The sequence below is a fragment of the Sciurus vulgaris genome, assembly GCF_902686455.1.
Source record: "Sciurus vulgaris genome assembly, chromosome: 10".
NCBI classification, from domain to species: domain Eukaryota; kingdom Metazoa; phylum Chordata; class Mammalia; order Rodentia; family Sciuridae; genus Sciurus; species Sciurus vulgaris.
In genome coordinates this window covers 105,292,933-105,313,448 of record NC_136470.1, presented here as the reverse complement: position 1 = coordinate 105,313,448, position 20,516 = coordinate 105,292,933, and the positions used below count along the sequence as shown (strand labels likewise).

Sequence of the window (20,516 nt, the reverse complement as noted above, 5' to 3'; positions counted from 1 at the left end):
GGCAGAACATCATAGCAGAAGGGCATGGCAGGGGAAATGTTCTTGCTCAGCTTATAGCAGCCCGGGAGCAGAGAGAGAAATTAAGACACCAGGGGGAAAATATAAACCTCTAAGGCATCACCTCAGGGACCTACTTACTCCAGCCACATCCCACCTGCCTACAGTTAGCCCCCAATGCAGTAATCCTTTGAAATGATTAGCCCATCAAATGTATTAATCCACTGATTAGGTTGTAGCTTTCCTAATCCAATCATTCCACCTCTGAACATTCCTGCATTGTCTCACACATAACTTCTCTTGGAACACCTCATATCTGAATTGTAAAAAGCTATGAGCATAAACTTACTAAAATGCAACATGAAAGGTGGTAAGTACCAAGGAAATACTAATCAACTGACATGAAATTCCTGAGTAGAAGTCACAGAAGGTTTACATAAAGACTGATATTTAAAAAGGGGCCATAAAAGATGTGTAGGACTTGAAAGAGGAAAGCAATCTAGTTAGAGGAAATATGATAAAGATGAGGCTAATTGCCTTAAGAATATTTACTAGTTTTCCATTTCCTACATGATAAAATTCAAATATGTGGAGCTGCTTTTCAACATCCAATAATATATAGGTCCAATCTACTTCTTTAGAATTATTGGTTCTTATATTCTTTCTTTTCAAAGTTATATGTGAATAACCAACTACCTATTTGGCAGTGGCTCTAGAAGCCATAGGGTAAATACAGTGTGCTGTATTTAATTGTGTTTTATACAGTTTTGGAGAAATTACTATTTCCATTAAAACAAAGACAGATGAAGTCATGCAATAAAATGGAAAGTTTGTCTAAATTTTTAAGACAGAATACAAACTCAAATCAATTTATTTCTTTCAAGAGCTGTGTTTTGAACTATTGGGGGCATTTAGGGGGTAAGTTTCTGCAGTACAGCTTCTCGTCCAACCCAAACCATATCCTTGTTCTCTAAGTGTCCTTTATGTTTTTAGCACTATTTTTACACATGGAATACTCTTGTTTCCCCCTGTGGACTTCCTTCCGCATGGAGCCCACATCTACCCATCCACGCCATTCTCTAAGTCCAGTCTTATTCCAGTAGGTTTCTGTAATAACTAGGATTTAAAGAAAGAGTTCCTTCTTCTGAACTCTTACATCATTCCACTTACAATATTACAACTCCTTGGATAGATTATTCATTATTTCAACTCCTTGGATAGATTGTAAGTTCTTAAGATATCAGGATCATGTCTCGTTCCATAACCCACAGTAGCCAACATAGTGATCCACACATGCAGAGTGTTCAATAAATATCTGGCAAATGGGTAAGGGAAAACTGTCTGCTTAAATGTCACTTCCTCTGGTAAGACTTTTCTGACCACCCTATCTCAAGTCTCTCCCTTGGGTCTCTCAGTCCTCACTCTGCCTCGTTTTTCTTTGAAATGTTTCTCATTGGATAGCATGGTGTTTTGTATTTATTTGTCTGTTTATTTTATGTTTCATATGCTATAAAGTAAGCTTTTTTTTCTTTCTGCATCATCAGTGCCCAGTATGACACTAAGCACATAATAGGTAATAAATAGGTAATAAATATATGCTGAATTGATATAAAATTTTTCTTCCATGTTTAAAAATAATGAACAATTTTAATTAAAGTATTACTTGAATAATATTTTTGAGGTTTAGTCAGATATAGCTAAGACAATTTTAAGTTCTAAAGTTACAGTTCAATGTTAGAATAGCTTAGAATAGCTACTAGTAAGTTTGGTTGAAAAGAGTTTCCTTGGAGGATGGAGAGTGTGGGGTGGGAGTGAAAGGAAAGAGTTTAATCCTACACCTTTATCTCTAGACCAGGATTCAGTGTCAAATGTCTTTTTACCAAGAGTCATATTAAAGAGATATACTAAATATATTCAGGAAATACCACCCAAAGGAACAGAATGCATTTTATAAGATGGTGTAAAAAGTAACCCTTCTGGTATTTGACCTTATGTGTCAAAATGCTGAAAAACTAATTACCTGACACCTTCCCTTGAAGCGTAACCTGAAACTTTGATGTGAAATGACAGTTGTCCTGAAAATACCTTTAAAATTCACACTGTGGTTCTCACTTTTTCCATTTCTAAGACAATGTTTTTTGTTTTTTGTTTTTTTTAATTTTTACTTTTGCCAAGAGTAAAATTAAAGTTCAGAATGAGTCAATTTTCAGGGCATTTTCAGGGCATGAGGAGTTTACTAGCTCCATCACACACCTCACATCTGAAATCCTGAGAGCATCTCTACTGAGCCATTTCATCATCTTGTGAAGAGGATTGCATATCTAATTCAGAATTCAGATAGGAGGGCCAATTCTGTGAGAAGGAAATTAGTTTTCCTGTCAAGTGCAAAGAACAAAAAACGAAAAAGAAAAAAAAACTTTTTCTAGCATGATAAGGTTAAGAAAATTAATTTTTTTTGTTGTTGTTGTTGTTTTGGTGTGTATAGGGGGTACTTGGGATTGCATCCAGAGTCTTGAGCATATTAAGTACCCATTCTACCATCGAGTTAGATTCCCAGGCCTAAAAATAATGTTTAGACTGAATCCTAACCTTGTAGTGATTGAGAGTCGACAAGAATGCAATTATTTCTTCCCTTGGAGGTTAATTGTTCATGTGTTGTTGGTCCAATTATCATAAGTCTTGATAATGGCTATCCTTCGATATATTGCTCTTTAGGCTTAAAGAATACTTAAAAGAACAGAGAATAAATTCAACATGAATCAATTCATCTGGATTTCTTTCTTATTTTCTTCTTCCTAAAATTTGTGGAATCAGATTTTTGGACACTGGGATAATCACAAAATTAGATCTGAGGATTATTTGTGAATTTCAAAAATACTTTCTCTCTCCTTAGTTCCAGTATGGCTAATTTAGAATAAGTTACAACTTTGGAACTTTCCACTCTGATTCTTAGCCTAATAATAGAAATTAATTGAGTCATATGGGGTTATAGTTTCTTAGTAAGGCAATTATTAAGAATTTAATATCTTGTAATGGATAAGTTAAGTTTTATTCCTAGGTAACTTCAAATCCTTAATGTCATTTACCTTAGAAAACACTTAAAAATCAAATTAAACCTGTAATGAACTACTTTAATTCCTGACACCTCATATGAAAACTGCATATATAGTCTGATTATTGTGCAAGACAGAGGCTTAATAAATAACTATAGCACTAGATATTTTCTGAGCACCTACTGTTTACAGAACTCAAAGGATATTATTATCAATAATATTTTCAGAGAAATTTTCAATTTTAAATTACATGAAAGTCTCTTTTTAGTATTTGTATATATCTATATTTTTAAGGAGTTTAAAATATTCATGAACAAAGGTTTCTCACAAAAATATGACATTTATTTAACATGACGGGTATAGTAATTAGCTTGAATTAATCATCTGATGATGTATGCAAATACCAAAACATCAACCTTGTATACCATAAATATAAATCATTTTCAATTATAACTTGGGGAGGCTGGGGAGAAAACAGAGAATTCTCCTTTACACAAAAGAGAGAAATAAAGAAGGAAAACTAGGTATACTCTTTAATGAGTTGTTAGTATTAAATCACTGAATTTAGAGCGGGCTAAAAAATCTTTAAAGAAATAGGAATATTTATTTGATTTTACCATAGCTATACATATTACATGCCTACTTCAAACAAATTTAAAGATAATTGATAATCCTTTCATTTAATGTGAGCAACATAAATGTGACCAAGGAGTCAAAGAGATATCTTTAATTGATCTATCTCGATTTACAACTTTGTCTCTAAGTATATTTGGCCTTAAAAACAGAAAATACACTTCTAGCAGTTTGAATTTTGAGATTGTTTTATTGGACAGATAAATTCTGATATAAATGACTGTATTCCTAAATAAACAACATGGGCTCTCTAATTCATTTTTTTAGTACCATTTTACAATGGCATTTAAGATATCCTGCCTTTTACATGTTGACTCTTCAAATTGTGATGCTCTTGACAGCAGGAATTATGATTTTTCATATTCTGTCTACTATAGTTCCTTACTCAGTGTTTTCCACAAAGATGAAGTTTTTATAATATATATTAGGGAAAAAATATACTAAGCGAAACATCTGAGATCTTGCTAAACTGATAACATTTTTTGTGTTTCTTCATATGCACAAAACCGATTGATTAGCTTTGTTTGAAATAACCAACCTACTCAATCATTTGAATGTTTTCTTAATCATTTGTTTTAAAACATATATACATAGTTACTTTTGCATGGTTTTATAACTCTATTTGCAACAAGTCCATTACAGGACTGAAGGAAAGACTATGACATGGATAGCAACCTAGTAGCTTTGTAAACTTCATTAGTCTACCCTGTCTCTTAAAGCCTTAATTTTCTTTCATGTAAAGAGGATTGATAATACTTTGCCTTCTAAACCATGGTGAAGAGAGAGATATCAGTGTTGCTTGCCTCTTACAAAGATTGTGTAATCTCAGTTTCCTTATCTATTCAATAAATAGATGAGTAATGCAACAAGCCCAAAGTCAACATCATACTAAATGGGGAAAAACTGAAAGCATTTTCTCTAAAATCAGGAACATGGCAAGGATGTTACCACTCCGATTTAATATGGTACTTGAAATTTTAGCCAGAGCAATTTGACAAGAAAAGAAAATTAAAGGGATACAAATAGGAAGAGTTCATTTATCTCTGTTCACAGATGACATGATCCTACACTTAAAAGACCCAAAAAAACTCCACTAGAAGAATTCCAGAACAGATAAACAAGTTCAGCAATTGCAGGATACATGATGAACATACAAAATTAACAGCTTTCCTATACACCAATAATAAATCTACTCAGAAGGAAATCTTAAAAATGGTTCCATTGGGAATAAATGAAAATAAATCTAACCAAGGAGGTGAAAGAATTCTATAATAAAATTTAAAGAATTCCAAAGAAATAAATCGAAGACATTAGAAGATGGGAATACATTCCATGTTCTTTGAAAGACCGAATTAATATTAGCAAAATGGCCATATTACCAAAAGTTATCTCAGATTCAAAGCAGTTCCCATCAAAATAACAATGACATTCTTCACAGAAATAGAAAACAGTCCTAGAATGCATATGAAAGAACAAAGACAAAGAAGAGCCACAGCAATTCTAAGTGGCAGGGGTGGGGACCGCCAGCAAAAAGCAATGCTAAAGGCATCACGACACCTGATCTCAATGTATATATGTATATACACATCTCAATGTATATATATGATCTCAATGTATATATATGTATGTATATATATATATATATGCCATGAATTTCACTTTTATATATATTATTTAGTCCGCTTTTCCTTGGTTTTCCTTGCTTTGACCAAAAGATCTGACAAGAACAACCTAGAGAAGGAAAATTTTGTTTTAGGCTTGTGGTTGCAGTGATTTTAGTCTATGGTTGATGGACTTCATAGCTCTGGCCCAAAGTGAGACAGAATATCATGGCAGAAGGACATGACAGAATAAAGCAATTCAGGAAATAGCAATCAGGAAGCAGAGAGAGAGAGAGAGGGGCAGAGAGAGAGAGAGAGAAAGAGAGAGAGAGAGAGAGAGAGATTAACTCATCACAAAATATAAACTACAAAGATGTCCCCAGCGATATGTTTCTCCATTCACACCCTACTTACCTATAGTTACCGCCCGGTTTATCCATTTAAGTAAATTAATCCACCAATTAGGTCATTACTCTCATAACCCTAATCATTCACCTCTGAACATTCTTGCATCGTCTCACGTATCAACTACCCAAACCAAACCGTAGGTACAGTGCACTAATTAAGAAATAATAATAATGGAAAGCAGACCAGTAAAGTAGAGCAAGGTGATTGGGAGAGGGAAGAAGGAAGGGAACAGGAAAGGGAAGTTACTGGGAAATGAAATTGATCAGATTATGTCATATGTATGGATGACTATGACATAAATGAATCCTACTACTGTGTATAAGCTATTGTGTTTAATTTACAATTCATCAATAAAAAACAAATATAATTGTGTATCTAATAAGATTTTTTTTCCCTAAGTTAAATAGAGTACAAAAGACTAGAGAGCACAAAAGACACATGGAGTACATATTTTCATCTTGGAAGTTAAAGGGAATATCCTGATAGAGAAGGTATCTTAACAAGCCTGGAAATAGGAATAAATGTCAGCCACATAAAAAAAAGAAAAGAAAAAGTGGAAAAATTTCTAGATAAGGAAAAGGGATAAAGGCACAGGGATGTGAAATACAGTACTTTGTATGGGGACATCCTGACAGCAGGTTTATATCTGATAAAGTTTAGAATAGACACAAGAAAGTGTAAAAATGGAACTAGAGAACAAAAAATAAGTCCAGACCAGAGAGAGGTTAGATTTATCTTGCAGACATTCTGAAAAGTTTTAAATAAGGGAATAGCATAGATAGACTTCATTGTAAAAGAAATCATTGTTGCTTAAGTGTACAGAATCTGCTTAAAGAGTGAGAAGTGGACATCACTGGAACAAAGGACAAATTAAAAGGCTCTAGAAGCCATCCAAGTGGAAATGATGCTTTGACTGGTACAGCTGTGATACTCATGGGTGCAGTTTAAGAACTATCTAAGATATAAAACAGGCAAGACTTAGGGACCACTGTTTATGAGGTTAAGTGAGAAGGGAGAACTAAGGCAGAAGTCCAGACCTCCTGGCATTAACTGAACCTCCAAATGTAAAACAAAAAGAACACTTTAGAGAGGGGGATATATAATGAATACAGTTTAGATCATGTTAGATTTGAAGTCACAGTCAGACACATCCAGCAAGCAAATAGATAAGTTGAGCTTAGAGAAATAAGAACTGAAGACAGATATTCAAGATATCTATAGAATATTGCCTACCTTCTAAGATAAAGATGAGGATTAAATTAGACAATGTGTGTAAAGTGCTAACTGCTTCACAGCACTAAAAATAAAATAAATTAAATGGCATATTAGGTTCCTCACTCGATGAATGTAATTTCTTTTCTGCCCTGGGCAAAATTATCAAACCAATCTCTGTACTTAGATAGAGCCTGAAGTTAAAGCTACAGCTTAACCTAACCGGCTCTCACTGGGCTTTACAGAAAGCTTAATAAACTGACTGTCAATCTTGCAGTCATTTCTTCTCTAATCACTGTTAAGGAGCTGGATTAATAGTCCATATTTCTCCAAATACAACCAAAAACTGTTTGCCCTCTTGCCTTTGCCTCCTGGTAATAAGGATCCTGTCTTAGATCCTGCAAAATCCATTCTAACATAACACCTCTGACTCAGAAAATAAAAATGTTAAGTCCACCAATATAAAAGTGAAATAATAGGAATGATAATGTATTGATTCTGTTTTTAATTCCAACAAAGGGATCCAAGGGCTGATAACTTCAAGAAGGATGAAGTTGGAGGAACACGAGCAGTGACGTCTCTTTTTAACTCTCATCCTGGTCTTTCCAGATCTCCTCCCTAAGACCTCAGTGATGACCCACCAACATAGACCAGAATACCAGATGTTTCTTTAAGTCACTCTTTAGTAACTTCATAGACTCTTAAATTTTCCCTTGTAAGTATTTTTTGTAAGCTAAGATTGGATGCTGATTTCTAACTATGGCTAGCAACAAAAATTTTAAAAATGATCTCTGAATGTATCAAAAAATATTTTATTGTAACAAGTTAATTGCATGGTCTATGAATTAAATAAAATAAAAATACTTTAAAAGAACAAAAAATTAAATAAAATAACATCTCCTGATTTTTGACTTACACTGATTAGGTTTTTTTAATGTCTTTTTGTTATGTTCAACATTTAAACTGGGTCAGCTTGGAACCACAAATATCCTGCTGTGGTGTTAGAGAATTAAACTTATTTATTCATTGCCATGGCCTAATTACAGAGGTCTTTAGGCCATAGACTGTTGAAGTAGTTGATAATGGATCATGGTTGCTCCCAGGGATGTGTAGAGGCCTGTCCTTCAAAGGTAAGAATTATTAAATTAGTTCTTAATATTCAGGTAGAATAATCTGTACTGTACTGTACTTTCTTATTATCAAAAGACTGTGAAAATGAAGCAGTGTATGAGACTACATTTGCTACCCAGTGTTTGCTCATTTGCCCTAGAAAAAAATATACACTCCTGGTTTTCTAGGTATAAAATCTGACTTAATCCTAGATTTGGACCATTAACAACATAATTTTACAATGAATAACATTGGGCAAATTGCCTGTTAGAGCAATATTTTGTGAACTATTGAATTTATGGACAATATCTTTTCAAAACATATCACACTTTAGTTTTCCTTATGGTTTATATAATACCATAGAAAAAGGCCCATTTATGATGTCTTTGCTCTCTCAGGAAAAAACAAAAGGAAATAGAAGTAATTTTCCTTGTAATGAAATGTAAGAAACACTCCACAGGAAGAGTAAGTGGGCTGTGGAAGGCCCTGTTATGCAGTAATATGAAGCAGGCCAGCACAGAAATCAGTGAGCTACATCTGTCCTGCCCTGCAACTCAACATCAGTAACTTAAGAGGGAGGAAAGTGTGCCCTTTACAGTTGGAAGACTGTAACTCATACATTAAGAATTTATTGACTTTAGCTTGTACAAATATATGGCAAGTCTCACCATTGTGTATAACTATAATGTACCAAAAAACTATGGGGGAGAAATAATTTAACTTTAAAATTTGGAAAACTTTTGGAACTCAGAAAGCACTATTACATTCATGTTTGGAACTTTTAAAGAAAAAATCAAATTCCTGAAGCCAGGAGAAAGCCTTGTATCACTTCTCATTGCCATTCAAGTTATGTGACCTTAGAATATTTTATTTACCAAATGCTGAGTCACTTCCAACTAAAGTTTCACTCACCTGGGTCACCAACACATTAATGACTCAGAATCAGCCAAGATTTTTATATTGTTCTCCTTTTAGATTTTGATTAAAATATAAACATACTCATTTTACCTTCCTACAGAGCTGTATGAAGCATACCGTACCTTTCCCAGCCTGTTATCAGTATCGTCTTCTTAAGAACCAGGATCTGTGAAATATCCACAGCCCCATCTTTCCCAACATTTAGAGTGTGGTGACAATAGCCATTGAAGTCCCATACCTTCAAGAGAAAAACCAAAGCCAACTTTGAGGCAGGAAATGAAATTATCTTCTATGACTAAAACAACATAGTATAATAGGTTCTTTTTAAACCTTCATATTTACATTCTGAACTAGAGTTGACTCTGTAAGTCTATGTAATAATTAAAGAAAATCATCTCACCATTTGATTTAACCATTATATTTAACACTTTTGTGACCCTGTGAAATATATATGTGTGAATGTGTATATATTTATTTGTGAAATATGTCTATATAAAATATATTATACTATATTGTATTATATATTCGATCATTCTGGTCTTCCCAGATCTTCCTCCCTAATATTATAGAGAGTGATGACCCACCATCATAGATCACAATATAATATATATAGTCTTCTATCCCTTCTCTGGTTAAAAAATAAATAAATAAATAAATAAATAAATAAATAAAATACCTTTGAAATCTCAGAGTGATAGCAGTGTCATTAGTATGCTAATAAAAGGACTTTTGACTGGGTGCCCTACATAGTTGACATTATGTCTCAAAATTTGGGTGGGGATTAGTCACAGGAAAGACAAAAAACTTTGGAGGGTCTGGACTTTGGCCCCAAATACTTCTTAGGGAGAAGGACTGAAAACTCAAGTGATCACTAGTAACCAGTAATGTAACTGATCATGCCCACATAATAAAACCTCCATAAAACCCAAGGGCAAGGATGAAGGAGCTTCCATTTCAGGCTAGCTGAACATTTGGATGTGCCCGGAGTTGACACTGAAGTTGACATTATGTCTCTGAATTAAAATACATATACCCCTTAATTAAAAAATTCAACTTCTAAGAAATCCTCCTACAGATACAGTAATTTGTCTGGAATGACATATTTTAAAACCTATCTTGCAGCATTGTTTACAAAAGCTAAAAAGTTGAATCAACTTAATTGCTCATTAGTAAGTGACTAAATGGTCAGAATATGGAATATCCGTATAGTAGCGTATAATGTAACCATTAAGAAGGATGAATGAGGTTGGGGGTATAGCTCAGTTGCAGAGCTCATGTGCAAGGCCCATCAGCATCAAAAAAGGAGGGAAGGAAAGAAGGAAGAAAGAAAGAAAAGAAATTGTTCCCTTGCTTCTAGACTCTTCCAAAACTCAATCAGTGATGGTGTCTTGAGTAAGTTGCTTTACGTCTTTGAGCTCAAGTTTCTTCATCGGTAAAATTGGAATAATAACATCAAACTTAAGTGTGCAGTGCACACATGCTTATGAAATGCTTGCAACGGTGTCTCATTCATAGTAAACTTACGATGAAAATCAGTTATTCTATGCCTTTATATTAACTAATATCCAAGACAGAAAAATGCAAAATGCAGAACTTTGTGCATTACATGTTACCATCAAGAAACGAACAGCTCATAGCTCATAGGCTAGAAAAATGTGCAAGAAACCAATAACACTGGTAGCCTCAGGAAAGGAGCTGGGAATGGGAAGAAGAAAAAAGAGTGATTTTCCACTGCGCATCTATTCTATATTTCAAAAAAATTATTGTATGTACACATTAATTACTTAAAATGTTAATTTACAAACAGATCCTTCAAAACTATGATATACAGGGCATTAATGTCACCTCTTTGATTACACAGGTACTGAATTTATATTCTAAATTATAAATGAGATAGGAAAATGTCATTCACTCTTGTTTCTTTGTAGGATACAGCCAGACCAGCTTAACCCTGATTTATGTGACCTATGCAGAAGTTGCCAGATTTAAGAATTCTGTTTTGCTATTGTGATAAAGATAAATGCACCTTCAAAAGCGGCGATTATATTACTAAATTCACATTAACCTCAAGGATGTCAAGGCTTCTGCAGAGAATTGAGAGATGTACCTATTCTTTACCCATGTTATGTTATTTTCTTTTTCTCTAAACATGACTAAAATAATTTGTACAAGTAAGTATTGCAAAGCTCTGTCTGTCCCAGGTCCTACTAAGTCCCCTATCTGGGATAATTTTAGCTGCCTTAACTCTAGACAACAGTCAGTTACTTTCCAGGATAAGGGTATATCTTGGAAATAATCCACTTGTGTTCTTGTTGAGTTCAATCTCATAGCCAGGACAGGAAATTGAGAAAGTGCTGAGTTCCTTTTGCCTACTCCACAACCTAACACTCCAGTTCCATTTATTTCTGTTTTATTTCACCTCAGCTATTGGGATTGGGTTTGTTCTCATACAATCATATATCTTACCATCTCCTGCATGATCGTTCCACTTCTTTAAACCCAACTTCCCAGTCCTCTTGTAATCTATCCTTCCCAGAGCCAAGTTCTGCTGATTTCTAGAGATTCTCCCTTGCACCCACCATAGTAACTCCCTCACAGTGACAGTTGCCCCCTGGGTATTCACCCCCAATTTCTGGGATATTCTAGCTACATATCCAAGGGGCTCTCTTGATCCTCTCTCCTCAGCAGCTTTTCTGAATGTGCCACAAACCTACCATGGAATCCCTTTCATAGACTGCCATGGAAGGTGGTCTACCATCTGTCTGACCCCCAGTTATGACAGGTTTGAGAATCATTCAACGTTTATTCAGGACACAGCCTTCTGTTGCCTCTAAGTGTGACAAGCCATCTCCACTCAGACCAGCATGACCCTCTGGGCTGATGAAAGCAGAGAAGAGTCACTGATGGCCATGATTTTACATAGCAAGCATCTAACTTTGCATGAAATTTGGTCACTTTGCAAAGTAAAATATCACCTTCCTCCCAGAATAAACAAATAACAGTTACAAATAAGAAAACTGTAAACAATGAGATAGTGTCAGTTTAGGATGGACACTAAATGAGGTGATGATTGTTTTTTTCTACTCTCCTTTTCTACTATCCCTCTTTCATATAACAAAAATGTAAATTATTAAGTAGAATAACTTTATATATTCATTTCTAAAATATCTGCATCTATGCCATCTTTAAAAGTTTATTTAAGTTGCCCTAATTTTTTGTTTTACAAACTTAGGAAAAGAAGCCTAGAGACATTAGCTGAAGCATGCGAAAATTATTCAGGTCTCTTATTCCCCAAAGTAGTCCCTTATCCAGTACACTGAAAAAGGCTTTCTGAAATAAGCAAGCCAAGTTGTGTCTTTATTCTAAATAATTTATTCAGAAAAGTCATTTATTCATTTTCCACAGAGGTTTATTTTCCTAGCAGCTTTGCTGTGAGGTAGTTTAAGTTATTTAGCTCTCATCTTGTCTCATGGTTCTTCTTGTAGGGCAAAAACAAGTGAATCTGTGGCTGAGTCTCCTCACACAGTATTTTAGCCTTCTCATATCTGGATAGAAAAAGCATCCTTGGGTTCGCACCTTTACAGTACCATCTGTGCTGCCAGTCAAAAGCCGTGTCTCATTTGCATCGAGGGCCATAGTGCTGATTTCTGCGTTGCCATGGCAACCAGTAAACTCTTTGATTTTCTGCCCAGTGTCTATCATCCAGAAGGAAACAGTAGACCCCGCATCAGAGCTGATTACCTAAGAGAAAATAGTATTGTACAAAAATTAAATATAGATCCAGGGCCAACCTTATTTATTTCAGTAAAAAAAATATCTAGCCAATGCATTTCCTCTACTGAGATCCCCCAACAGTTAGAAACATTTTTTGCAATGTATTTTCTTTCTTTCTGTTAGGCTGATAACATTTCAATTTCTAGGCCACTACTGAGGTAATGAAGTCATGATCCTCTTTATCGGAGAAGATAGGAATCTGCTTCCTTTACCCAAGATTCAGCATAATGTCTAGAGGCCATCCAGAAATCAAACCCGACCACAAATAAACTTATAAATCTTTCACATTTAGATAAGAAAGCTGATTTTACCAGTTATGGTGCACTGGCACTATTTACTATGTGAAAGGAAACATTTTATTATGTATCAGCTTTCATTTAGCACTCAGAATAGTACTTCCAGCCATTCAAGGAATAAGTTAATTTCAACAAATTACTAGAACTATTGCTTTTTATGCTGTGAGTCCCTTGATTTTTTTCTCAAGGCACTATATATACATATATTTACAGCTAAACACAATTATTGATGTGTCACTAAAAATAAAGACCACGAGTTAAATATTTATGTTTCAAAAGGAATGCAAAACAGGATTATCACAGAGTAGTCTAAAAATAAGAAATTTTGCAGTAGCAAGTAGACGGCTAATATCCCCTCAAAGAAACAAAAAGAACAAAATAAAATTTTTAAAAGGTCATTTCCTAAGTAAAGACTTGCTTCCTTGTTGACAGTCTGGCCTCATCCACATTACAAACCATGGAATCATAGATGGCACCACTCTTCCCTAATGCAGACATTTGATCAGAAATTAATACTGCTCACTTTTGCTCCTTTGTACACTCTCTCCTGCCCACCTGGCTGAGCACTCTGTTCATCAGTTTCCATCACCTTTCCCTGCTTGTTTAACAATTTCTCATGAAATCTGAATCAATAGTGACAACAGCGTACAGCCAGTCCGATTTCATTTTATGGCAATCTGGGTTCCAGTGCTGTGTGCAGGAAAACAATGTATTGAAACTGTCTGTGTCACAAACATATGACCAGAATTAACCAGAATCTACTCTAACTATGACAATACTGGAATATAAGAATAACAATGCTGGTGAAAAGGCTTTCAAGGCTTAGCAAGAAAGAAGTACATCAAATGTCACTTTGCAGATGAAGGATGTGGTTTAACTCTAGGATGGTGGGACTTTATTTTTAGCAAATCATTTTTATTGGTAATTAAGGAATAAATATTGGCAACACATTTACATACCACCTTTTGTAATACCAGGTCTCATTAGGTGTGCAGTTCATTCCTGGATGTCTCTTATCAGACTAAACCTCAGCCAGTAAGGATGGGACCATGACAATCTGCAGAGCAGAAGTTGCATTGTCCTCGTAACTACACTCTGATGCAAATGGGTGTCAGCAGATCGTGGCTGTGATGGGAACACAATCCAGCTGATGTACCTGAGTTAATAGCTGTTTAGGAATTCCAGGGTCCTTTCTGTCTCTCTCATCTAAAGCTGTCAGAGCTAATCAGACAATTTCAAGAGATGTGAGGCTGTATCTGTGTCACCTAATTGTCTTCTTGCAACTCCAAAAACAGTAGGTATGTTAGTTGTCCTTTATATGCATCTCAAGTCCTAGGTCTAAGGAAGCAGAAATCAAAAATTTCAGCAGCCAAAGACATTGACTACCAGGCAATGGGGATGTTCGGTTTAATTTGTGTTTATGATTTTATTATTTCAATCTGTGCTATTTATGGTGTCATCACATAAAGCAGATTACTTCTTTTATTTCCATTTTGTATCAAATCTCTAGAAGTTCAATCTCAGTGAGTAAGGAGAGGAGAACAAAAGTATCTCAGAGTACTGGCACAAAGAAGTCAAAAATATTAAGGCAGTCATTCTCCATTAGCCTTTACATCTTCCTTAATTAATCTGTAATTTTCTCTTTCAAATTCATTCCCTGGATTTATTGAACACTTATAATGTTCAAGGTACTGGATCTAAGCATTGGGAATCCAGTCATGAAATTTTCTGTCCTTTTATTTTGTGGGGAGAGAGGAGAGATGCAACCAGATAAGAAAAAAAAAAAAAAAAAAAAAAAAAAAAAAGAAGAAGAAGAAAAAGAAAAAATAGCACATATTAAAATATGATGTTTGGTGGTGAAAAGTGTTACAAAGAAAAATACAGCTAAAGAGAAAGAAGAGAGTATTGTAAGTAGGTACAAAATTAGGGGCTTGGTGAAGGCCTTCCCAAGGAATCATTGTAGGAAAGATAACTAAGATGAAGGAATGGGCCGTGGAGATAGATACCAGGGTAAAACAGCGAAGGAAACAGCAATGTAAAGCCCTGTATGGGTGCCCTTGGCATGTCCACCCAGTGTCAAGGAGATGCAAAGGCCTGGGCAGTGTAAAAGGAAGGAGGAGCCATTGGCTGTGGTCAACGTACAGGTATTCAAAACACAGAAGCACCAGGTTACATTTGTGTAAAAAACTTTTAGATGATATATATATTAAATATTAAGAATTGTTGAATATTATATAGTCATTCAAAATAATATGAATGAAATAATATATATGTTAACTTGTATAGGAATGGAATAATCCTTAAAAATAGCTCATGGAACTCATAAAACTGGCTACTTGCAGGGAAAGAAGAGTAGGTAGAAATGGGGCACAAAGGGATATTTTCACCATACATACTTTTGTCCTTTTAAATTCTCTAACATATAAATGCTTAATCCGTCCAAACTAATCACATTAAATAAACAAACAAGTGCATGTGTATACATGTGTGTGTATTTTGGTGTCATCTATAAAACTAGTCTATTTCTTATGTCGACATCAAGTGATCAGAGCACATAGCCTCAGGATTGATAATGGAACCAATTAGAACTTTAACCTGGTCAATGGCTAAAAGCTATATTAACTGCAGGATGTCAATCAAGCCCAGCAATAAAACAGGAAAGGAGGAAATTTTCATTAGTGTTCATTCAAGTCTATGCAAAAGAGAAATTCATTGACTTTGCCTTAAATACAAGTACTAAACAAATATAGTGCATTATAAGTAAAGGTAAATTTTTCTCAAGGATATCCTCATCCCTTTCCTCAGATTTTACAATTTCCAAGGGAACTAGCAATTGAATTATTTGGATCCTTAAATACCTCAATTCCCCACAAAATGGTGTACAGAAAGAACCAAGGACATGGGCCCCCTCTTTAAGGAATGATTTGGCCTCAGGTGTCCTGTCACAGTGAGAGAATCAATTCTCAAATATCACCACCACTCTGGACAAAATGAAGAGGGTTTAGTCTTCAAATCTGCAAACATTCCATGCTGGATAATGGGAACCCCATCAAGGATCTTAGGTGTTCTACTTTAAGAAGCCACCTGGCCACAGTCCGACAAGCCTCTTTAGGTAACCTTGTATTACTTGTAGGGGTTGGATAAAATGCTAAAATTCTGGGAAGCAATTTGTATATCAAACTATCTAATATGCATATTCTTTAATCTAGAAGTATATTCTAAGAATTTACCCTACAAATATAAAGTCATCCATGTGAATGTATGTATATACAAAACATTTCATAAGAACAAAATATTCATCAAAGAAAATGGGTCACTAAATTATGATACAAAAAGATACTGTACTGCCTTTCAAAAATGATGAAGTAGATCTCTATTTAGGTACAAGGAACTATATTCCAACATATTACTGAATAAAAAGTTACAGAACCACATTTATGTAAAAAACCTCTGCACAGAGGTTTTAGAACTAGCTGATGAAATTTAAGCTCATCCTTATTTGAGCTTCACTGCACTATTTTAATTTCTTACAATACATGTATAACTTTTCACATATAATGTTTTGTAAAACTTGTTTATTTCCACAGAAATAATAAATATAATTTCTGCCAAGATTTGATAACACTTCTCTAGCTTGACTATGTGTCCAAGATGTAAAACAAACTGAAACATTACCTGTTTTATAAAAGCATATAAAACAACATCATTAGGATGAGGACCTTAGTCATAATGCAGAAAGTTTACCTATTCTACTTCATATGATATCTAAAATTGCATTTTATGAGTTTCTTAATATTTATGGTTTTTTAATAAAAGCTTCATTTAAGAAATCACTGCAAAGATGGTTCTTTAGAATGACCTCCAAGATTAATTCCTTCAAAAAAGTCTATTCCGGGGACTCCTCATCTAGTCCCAATTTGTTATGCTACTAGCTGTGAGGGCAAGCTTTCCTGGATAAAATAAGCAAGTAGTTCCATTTAAAAAGGTTTGTGTCCTTAACACCATGTCCTTAGGTTAAGAGGTGAGGAAACCAAAAGGCAAGAAGATAAAGAGAAGTCACAGGAATGTGCCAAGCTGCTTTCACAGAGGGATTACGTCAGCTCCCCCACTGAAGTCCAAATGCAATGAAATAATAATGAAATGTGGGCAACATGTTGAAATGACAGCAGAAGGGAAGGTTTTCATTAAATTCAGACAAAGGGAAAGCTTTTGATAATGATGCCAAACCAGATATTCAGAGAGCAGGAGCCAGGAGACTGAAAAGGCACAGGTGCCTGGTAAATGTGCAATGAGAAATGGCAATAATTGACCACATCTAGCCATTGAGCATCCGTTTTGTGCTCAGAACAGTATTAGGAGATGTGGGAAAATAAAGAAGTGAAAGGCAAGCTCTTCCCCTTGCACTGCAAACATGGGAAGAGACGAAAATGAGAGTTTAAGTGTTTGAGGAAACAACTAGGTACATGACCAACGCTCAGAATGGGGAGGCAAGAATGGCTGGAGGGCTGGGGAGATAGCTCAGTTGGTAGAGTGCTTACCTTGCAAGCACAAGGCCCTGGGTTCGATCCCCAGCACCGCAAAAAAAAAAAAAAAAAAGAATGGCTAGAAATGTCCCTGGACATCTGCAAAGCTCGTCTTTGTCCCTGAATGTCCACAAGAAGCAACTGCAATGGCCAAAAAGAGAAAATCTCACCTCAAGGAACATTCCTGAGAGGAGCAGGGCTAGGACCAAACCACAATTCTTCTTTAATTCTTCCTGACAACTGTTACATGACACAAGGTTAAAAAATCCCAACAAGTTAATAAGAAAAAAGATGTGTGATGAAGCAGCAACATTCAGCCTACTACGACCAGGGGAGCTGGTAGAATCAGGGCCAGGACAGTTTCCAAGTGTCCAGTGGGCCAGCCCTGGCAAGGCAATGTTGGCACATTGCCAATATTATCCCCTTACCCAACAGAATATATTTTTAAAAGCCAGTGCACTGAAGATCAGACAGATTACGGGGTCTGCCCAAAACGCCAACCCCCATCTCTCTAGCCCAGCAGTTCTCAAAGCTTTTGGCCTTGGGATCACTTTGCATTCTCAAACATTACCGAAGAATTGAAATGACTTTCATTTCTATGCTATGTGTTTACATGTAAACATAGCATATGTGTGTACACATATAATAGACAATGCGTACACACATATGTATATGTTCATCACATTATAAATTTGAACCGATTGTTAAAACACAAGGATACAAAAGCACACATCCCTTAGCCATCAGAGCAATGATGTGATCGCACATCATGCAGCCTCTAGAAAACACACTGTACACTCCTGAGAAAACAAGAGAATTCATATTATGATGAAAATGTTTTGACCTCTCGGATTCTCACAGAGGATCTGAGTGTCTCAGGAGTCCAAGGTGAGAATTATTATCTAAATCTCAAGTCCATGCTTAATTTTCTGAGACTGGACAGTGGTCTGACCAATGAAAGACCTTCACAATCTGGCCCTCAGCTCCCTTGACTTCCTCAGCTCCACAGACTGCTGCAAACTCCCCAAATAGACAGTTCAACCTCAGCAAAGGCACCAGGAGTGCTCAAGTCTCTTTGCAGGTGCTCCTGTTGTGCCTGGGATGTCTCCTTCTCCTCTTAGAGACTCCCACTCTAGCTTTCAGGACTCTGCTGAAATGCCATTCACCCCAGTCCAGGGAGAAGTGGTCACTTTTTGCCAACAGCACTTTGCTTTTACCTCTACTTCCTTTTGCTGCCTTCCGTGTTTCCTGGCCAGTCAGTAGTATGTCAGCCTCCCTTTCTTAATGAGAACCTGCCCAGCATTGAGCCCAAGGTGAAGAACCTGGACCTGCCCTTAAAGAACTAAGTCTCCCTGAGCTACAGGCACAAAGAAATGAGGCTTATTAATCTTTAATTCTTCATGACTAGCACCTGAAAGTGGTTCGAAACTATTTGCTTTGTCTAATTCCTCTTAAACAGATTATTACTGGCTGATAGGACTGTGGGTGGTACTATTTTCTATTCTACAATGCATTCTTATAATTACAAATAAAATAATGTCAAAGCAATTATAGCTTAGCTGCATTTAGAAAACACTGATATCTGTGATACACAGCTGTATGTGCTTTATATACACATCAAGGCTTTAAATTATTTAAGCCATTAACAGCAACAAGTAGAGCTATACTCACTGTACAGTGATTCTACACCGTCTGTCATATGCACATTTTTTTTGTCACTTGTAATTTGCACATATTTGAGTTTCAGTGGCTTTATCTTCACTTCCCTGGTGGAAGATTTCTTTGCATCCCATTTCCTGACTTCCTCATGGAGCGTTTCTCATCTTATGGCCATGCAACTTAGGATCTTAACGTATACAAGCAAACCCAGCTTTTTAACTTTGCAGATCTCAATTAAGAGAATACTCTCTTGGAAACAAACACATCTCTCTCTCTCAGCGGCCACCAGGGAGCCGAATTAGCTGGTTGCCTTCATAAAGTTCAGCAAAACATTTGCAGGGAAATGTTTCCCTGCAGATGGAATTCAAAATGGATAGTTTTGTAAAGGATTTTTATCTCCTAGAAGAACCGGAACACAGAACATTTGAAGTAGTGACATGACAGACTAGTCATTACTAACAAAGGGCTTTCCACCCCTTGTGCAAAATCTGAACTACTCATTTCTGCACGAATGCAGAAGCTTCTACAGAAGGGAAAAGAAAGAATGGGTTGGACTTATTGTTTAATTGGTCGCAAGCTGGAGACTTGCTTTCTGCTTGGCTCATGCTGTGCTATTACCATCAGCCTGAGGTAATCATCGCAGCAGACTAACCTCCACCAGTTGCTGCTCCCTCCACGAGACCCACAGGCTGCCCCCTACCCAGCTCTGCAGGCTTCCCTTGCTGCACCTCCCCATCCTCTAAGAAGGGCTGTGGTCTGAGTGGCATCTCTGCTCAAGGGGAGCTGTGCTTCTTCATTGAGATGCAGGTAGCGCTCCCTATAAGCAAGGGCTGCAGAGCGTCATTAAAGTGGTGGGGAGACAAACAAGAGTCGTGCTGCATACCAAGTGCCATCCCATTTAACTGAATCATTTTATTATGAATACATTCTGGGCTGCCACTGTGAGCCACTGGTGTAAAATACGCTGGCAAAATGGATCTCTGCTAATTACGTTTCATGCATATTTCAGAACTTTACACAGGGATACAGGAGAATGGGGCTCACAAAAGGGAATTTTACAACCAGGTTCCCTTGTGTTTGGCTCAAGATTCAAACTAACTGGTAACAAAGATAAGTTCAATTACTTCACATGTTGTGTTTGTTTTAGCTGGGATGTAATTCCTTGTAACTCTAGCAGTGCTGCTATAGTCACTGACCGAAAATGAAATCCCTCTTCTAATTCACCTGGACACACATGATAGCAGGAAAGTACATGATCATTAAATCATTTCCTCCCCACATTTGTTTTTGCTAGATTTGTCTTCAGTGTGATGTTAGAATGAATTAAGGAAA

At 36.0% G+C, this 20,516-nt stretch overlaps 1 protein-coding gene across 5 annotated transcripts in view; it reads right to left on the bottom strand.

Moving 5' to 3' along the window:
- Positions 1-20,516, bottom strand: part of WDR49 (WD repeat domain 49) — a 133,323-nt gene that overhangs the window by 52,899 nt on the left and 59,908 nt on the right. For all 5 annotated transcript variants that reach the window (XM_079156380.1, XM_079156383.1, XM_079156382.1 and 2 more), the window contains 2 exons: positions 12,509-12,673; positions 9,055-9,170 (listed from right to left, as the gene is read on the bottom strand). In XM_079156380.1, coding sequence (XP_079012506.1) covers positions 9,055-9,170; positions 12,509-12,673 — 281 coding nt within the window. The remainder of the gene's footprint in view (positions 1-9,054; positions 9,171-12,508; positions 12,674-20,516) is intronic.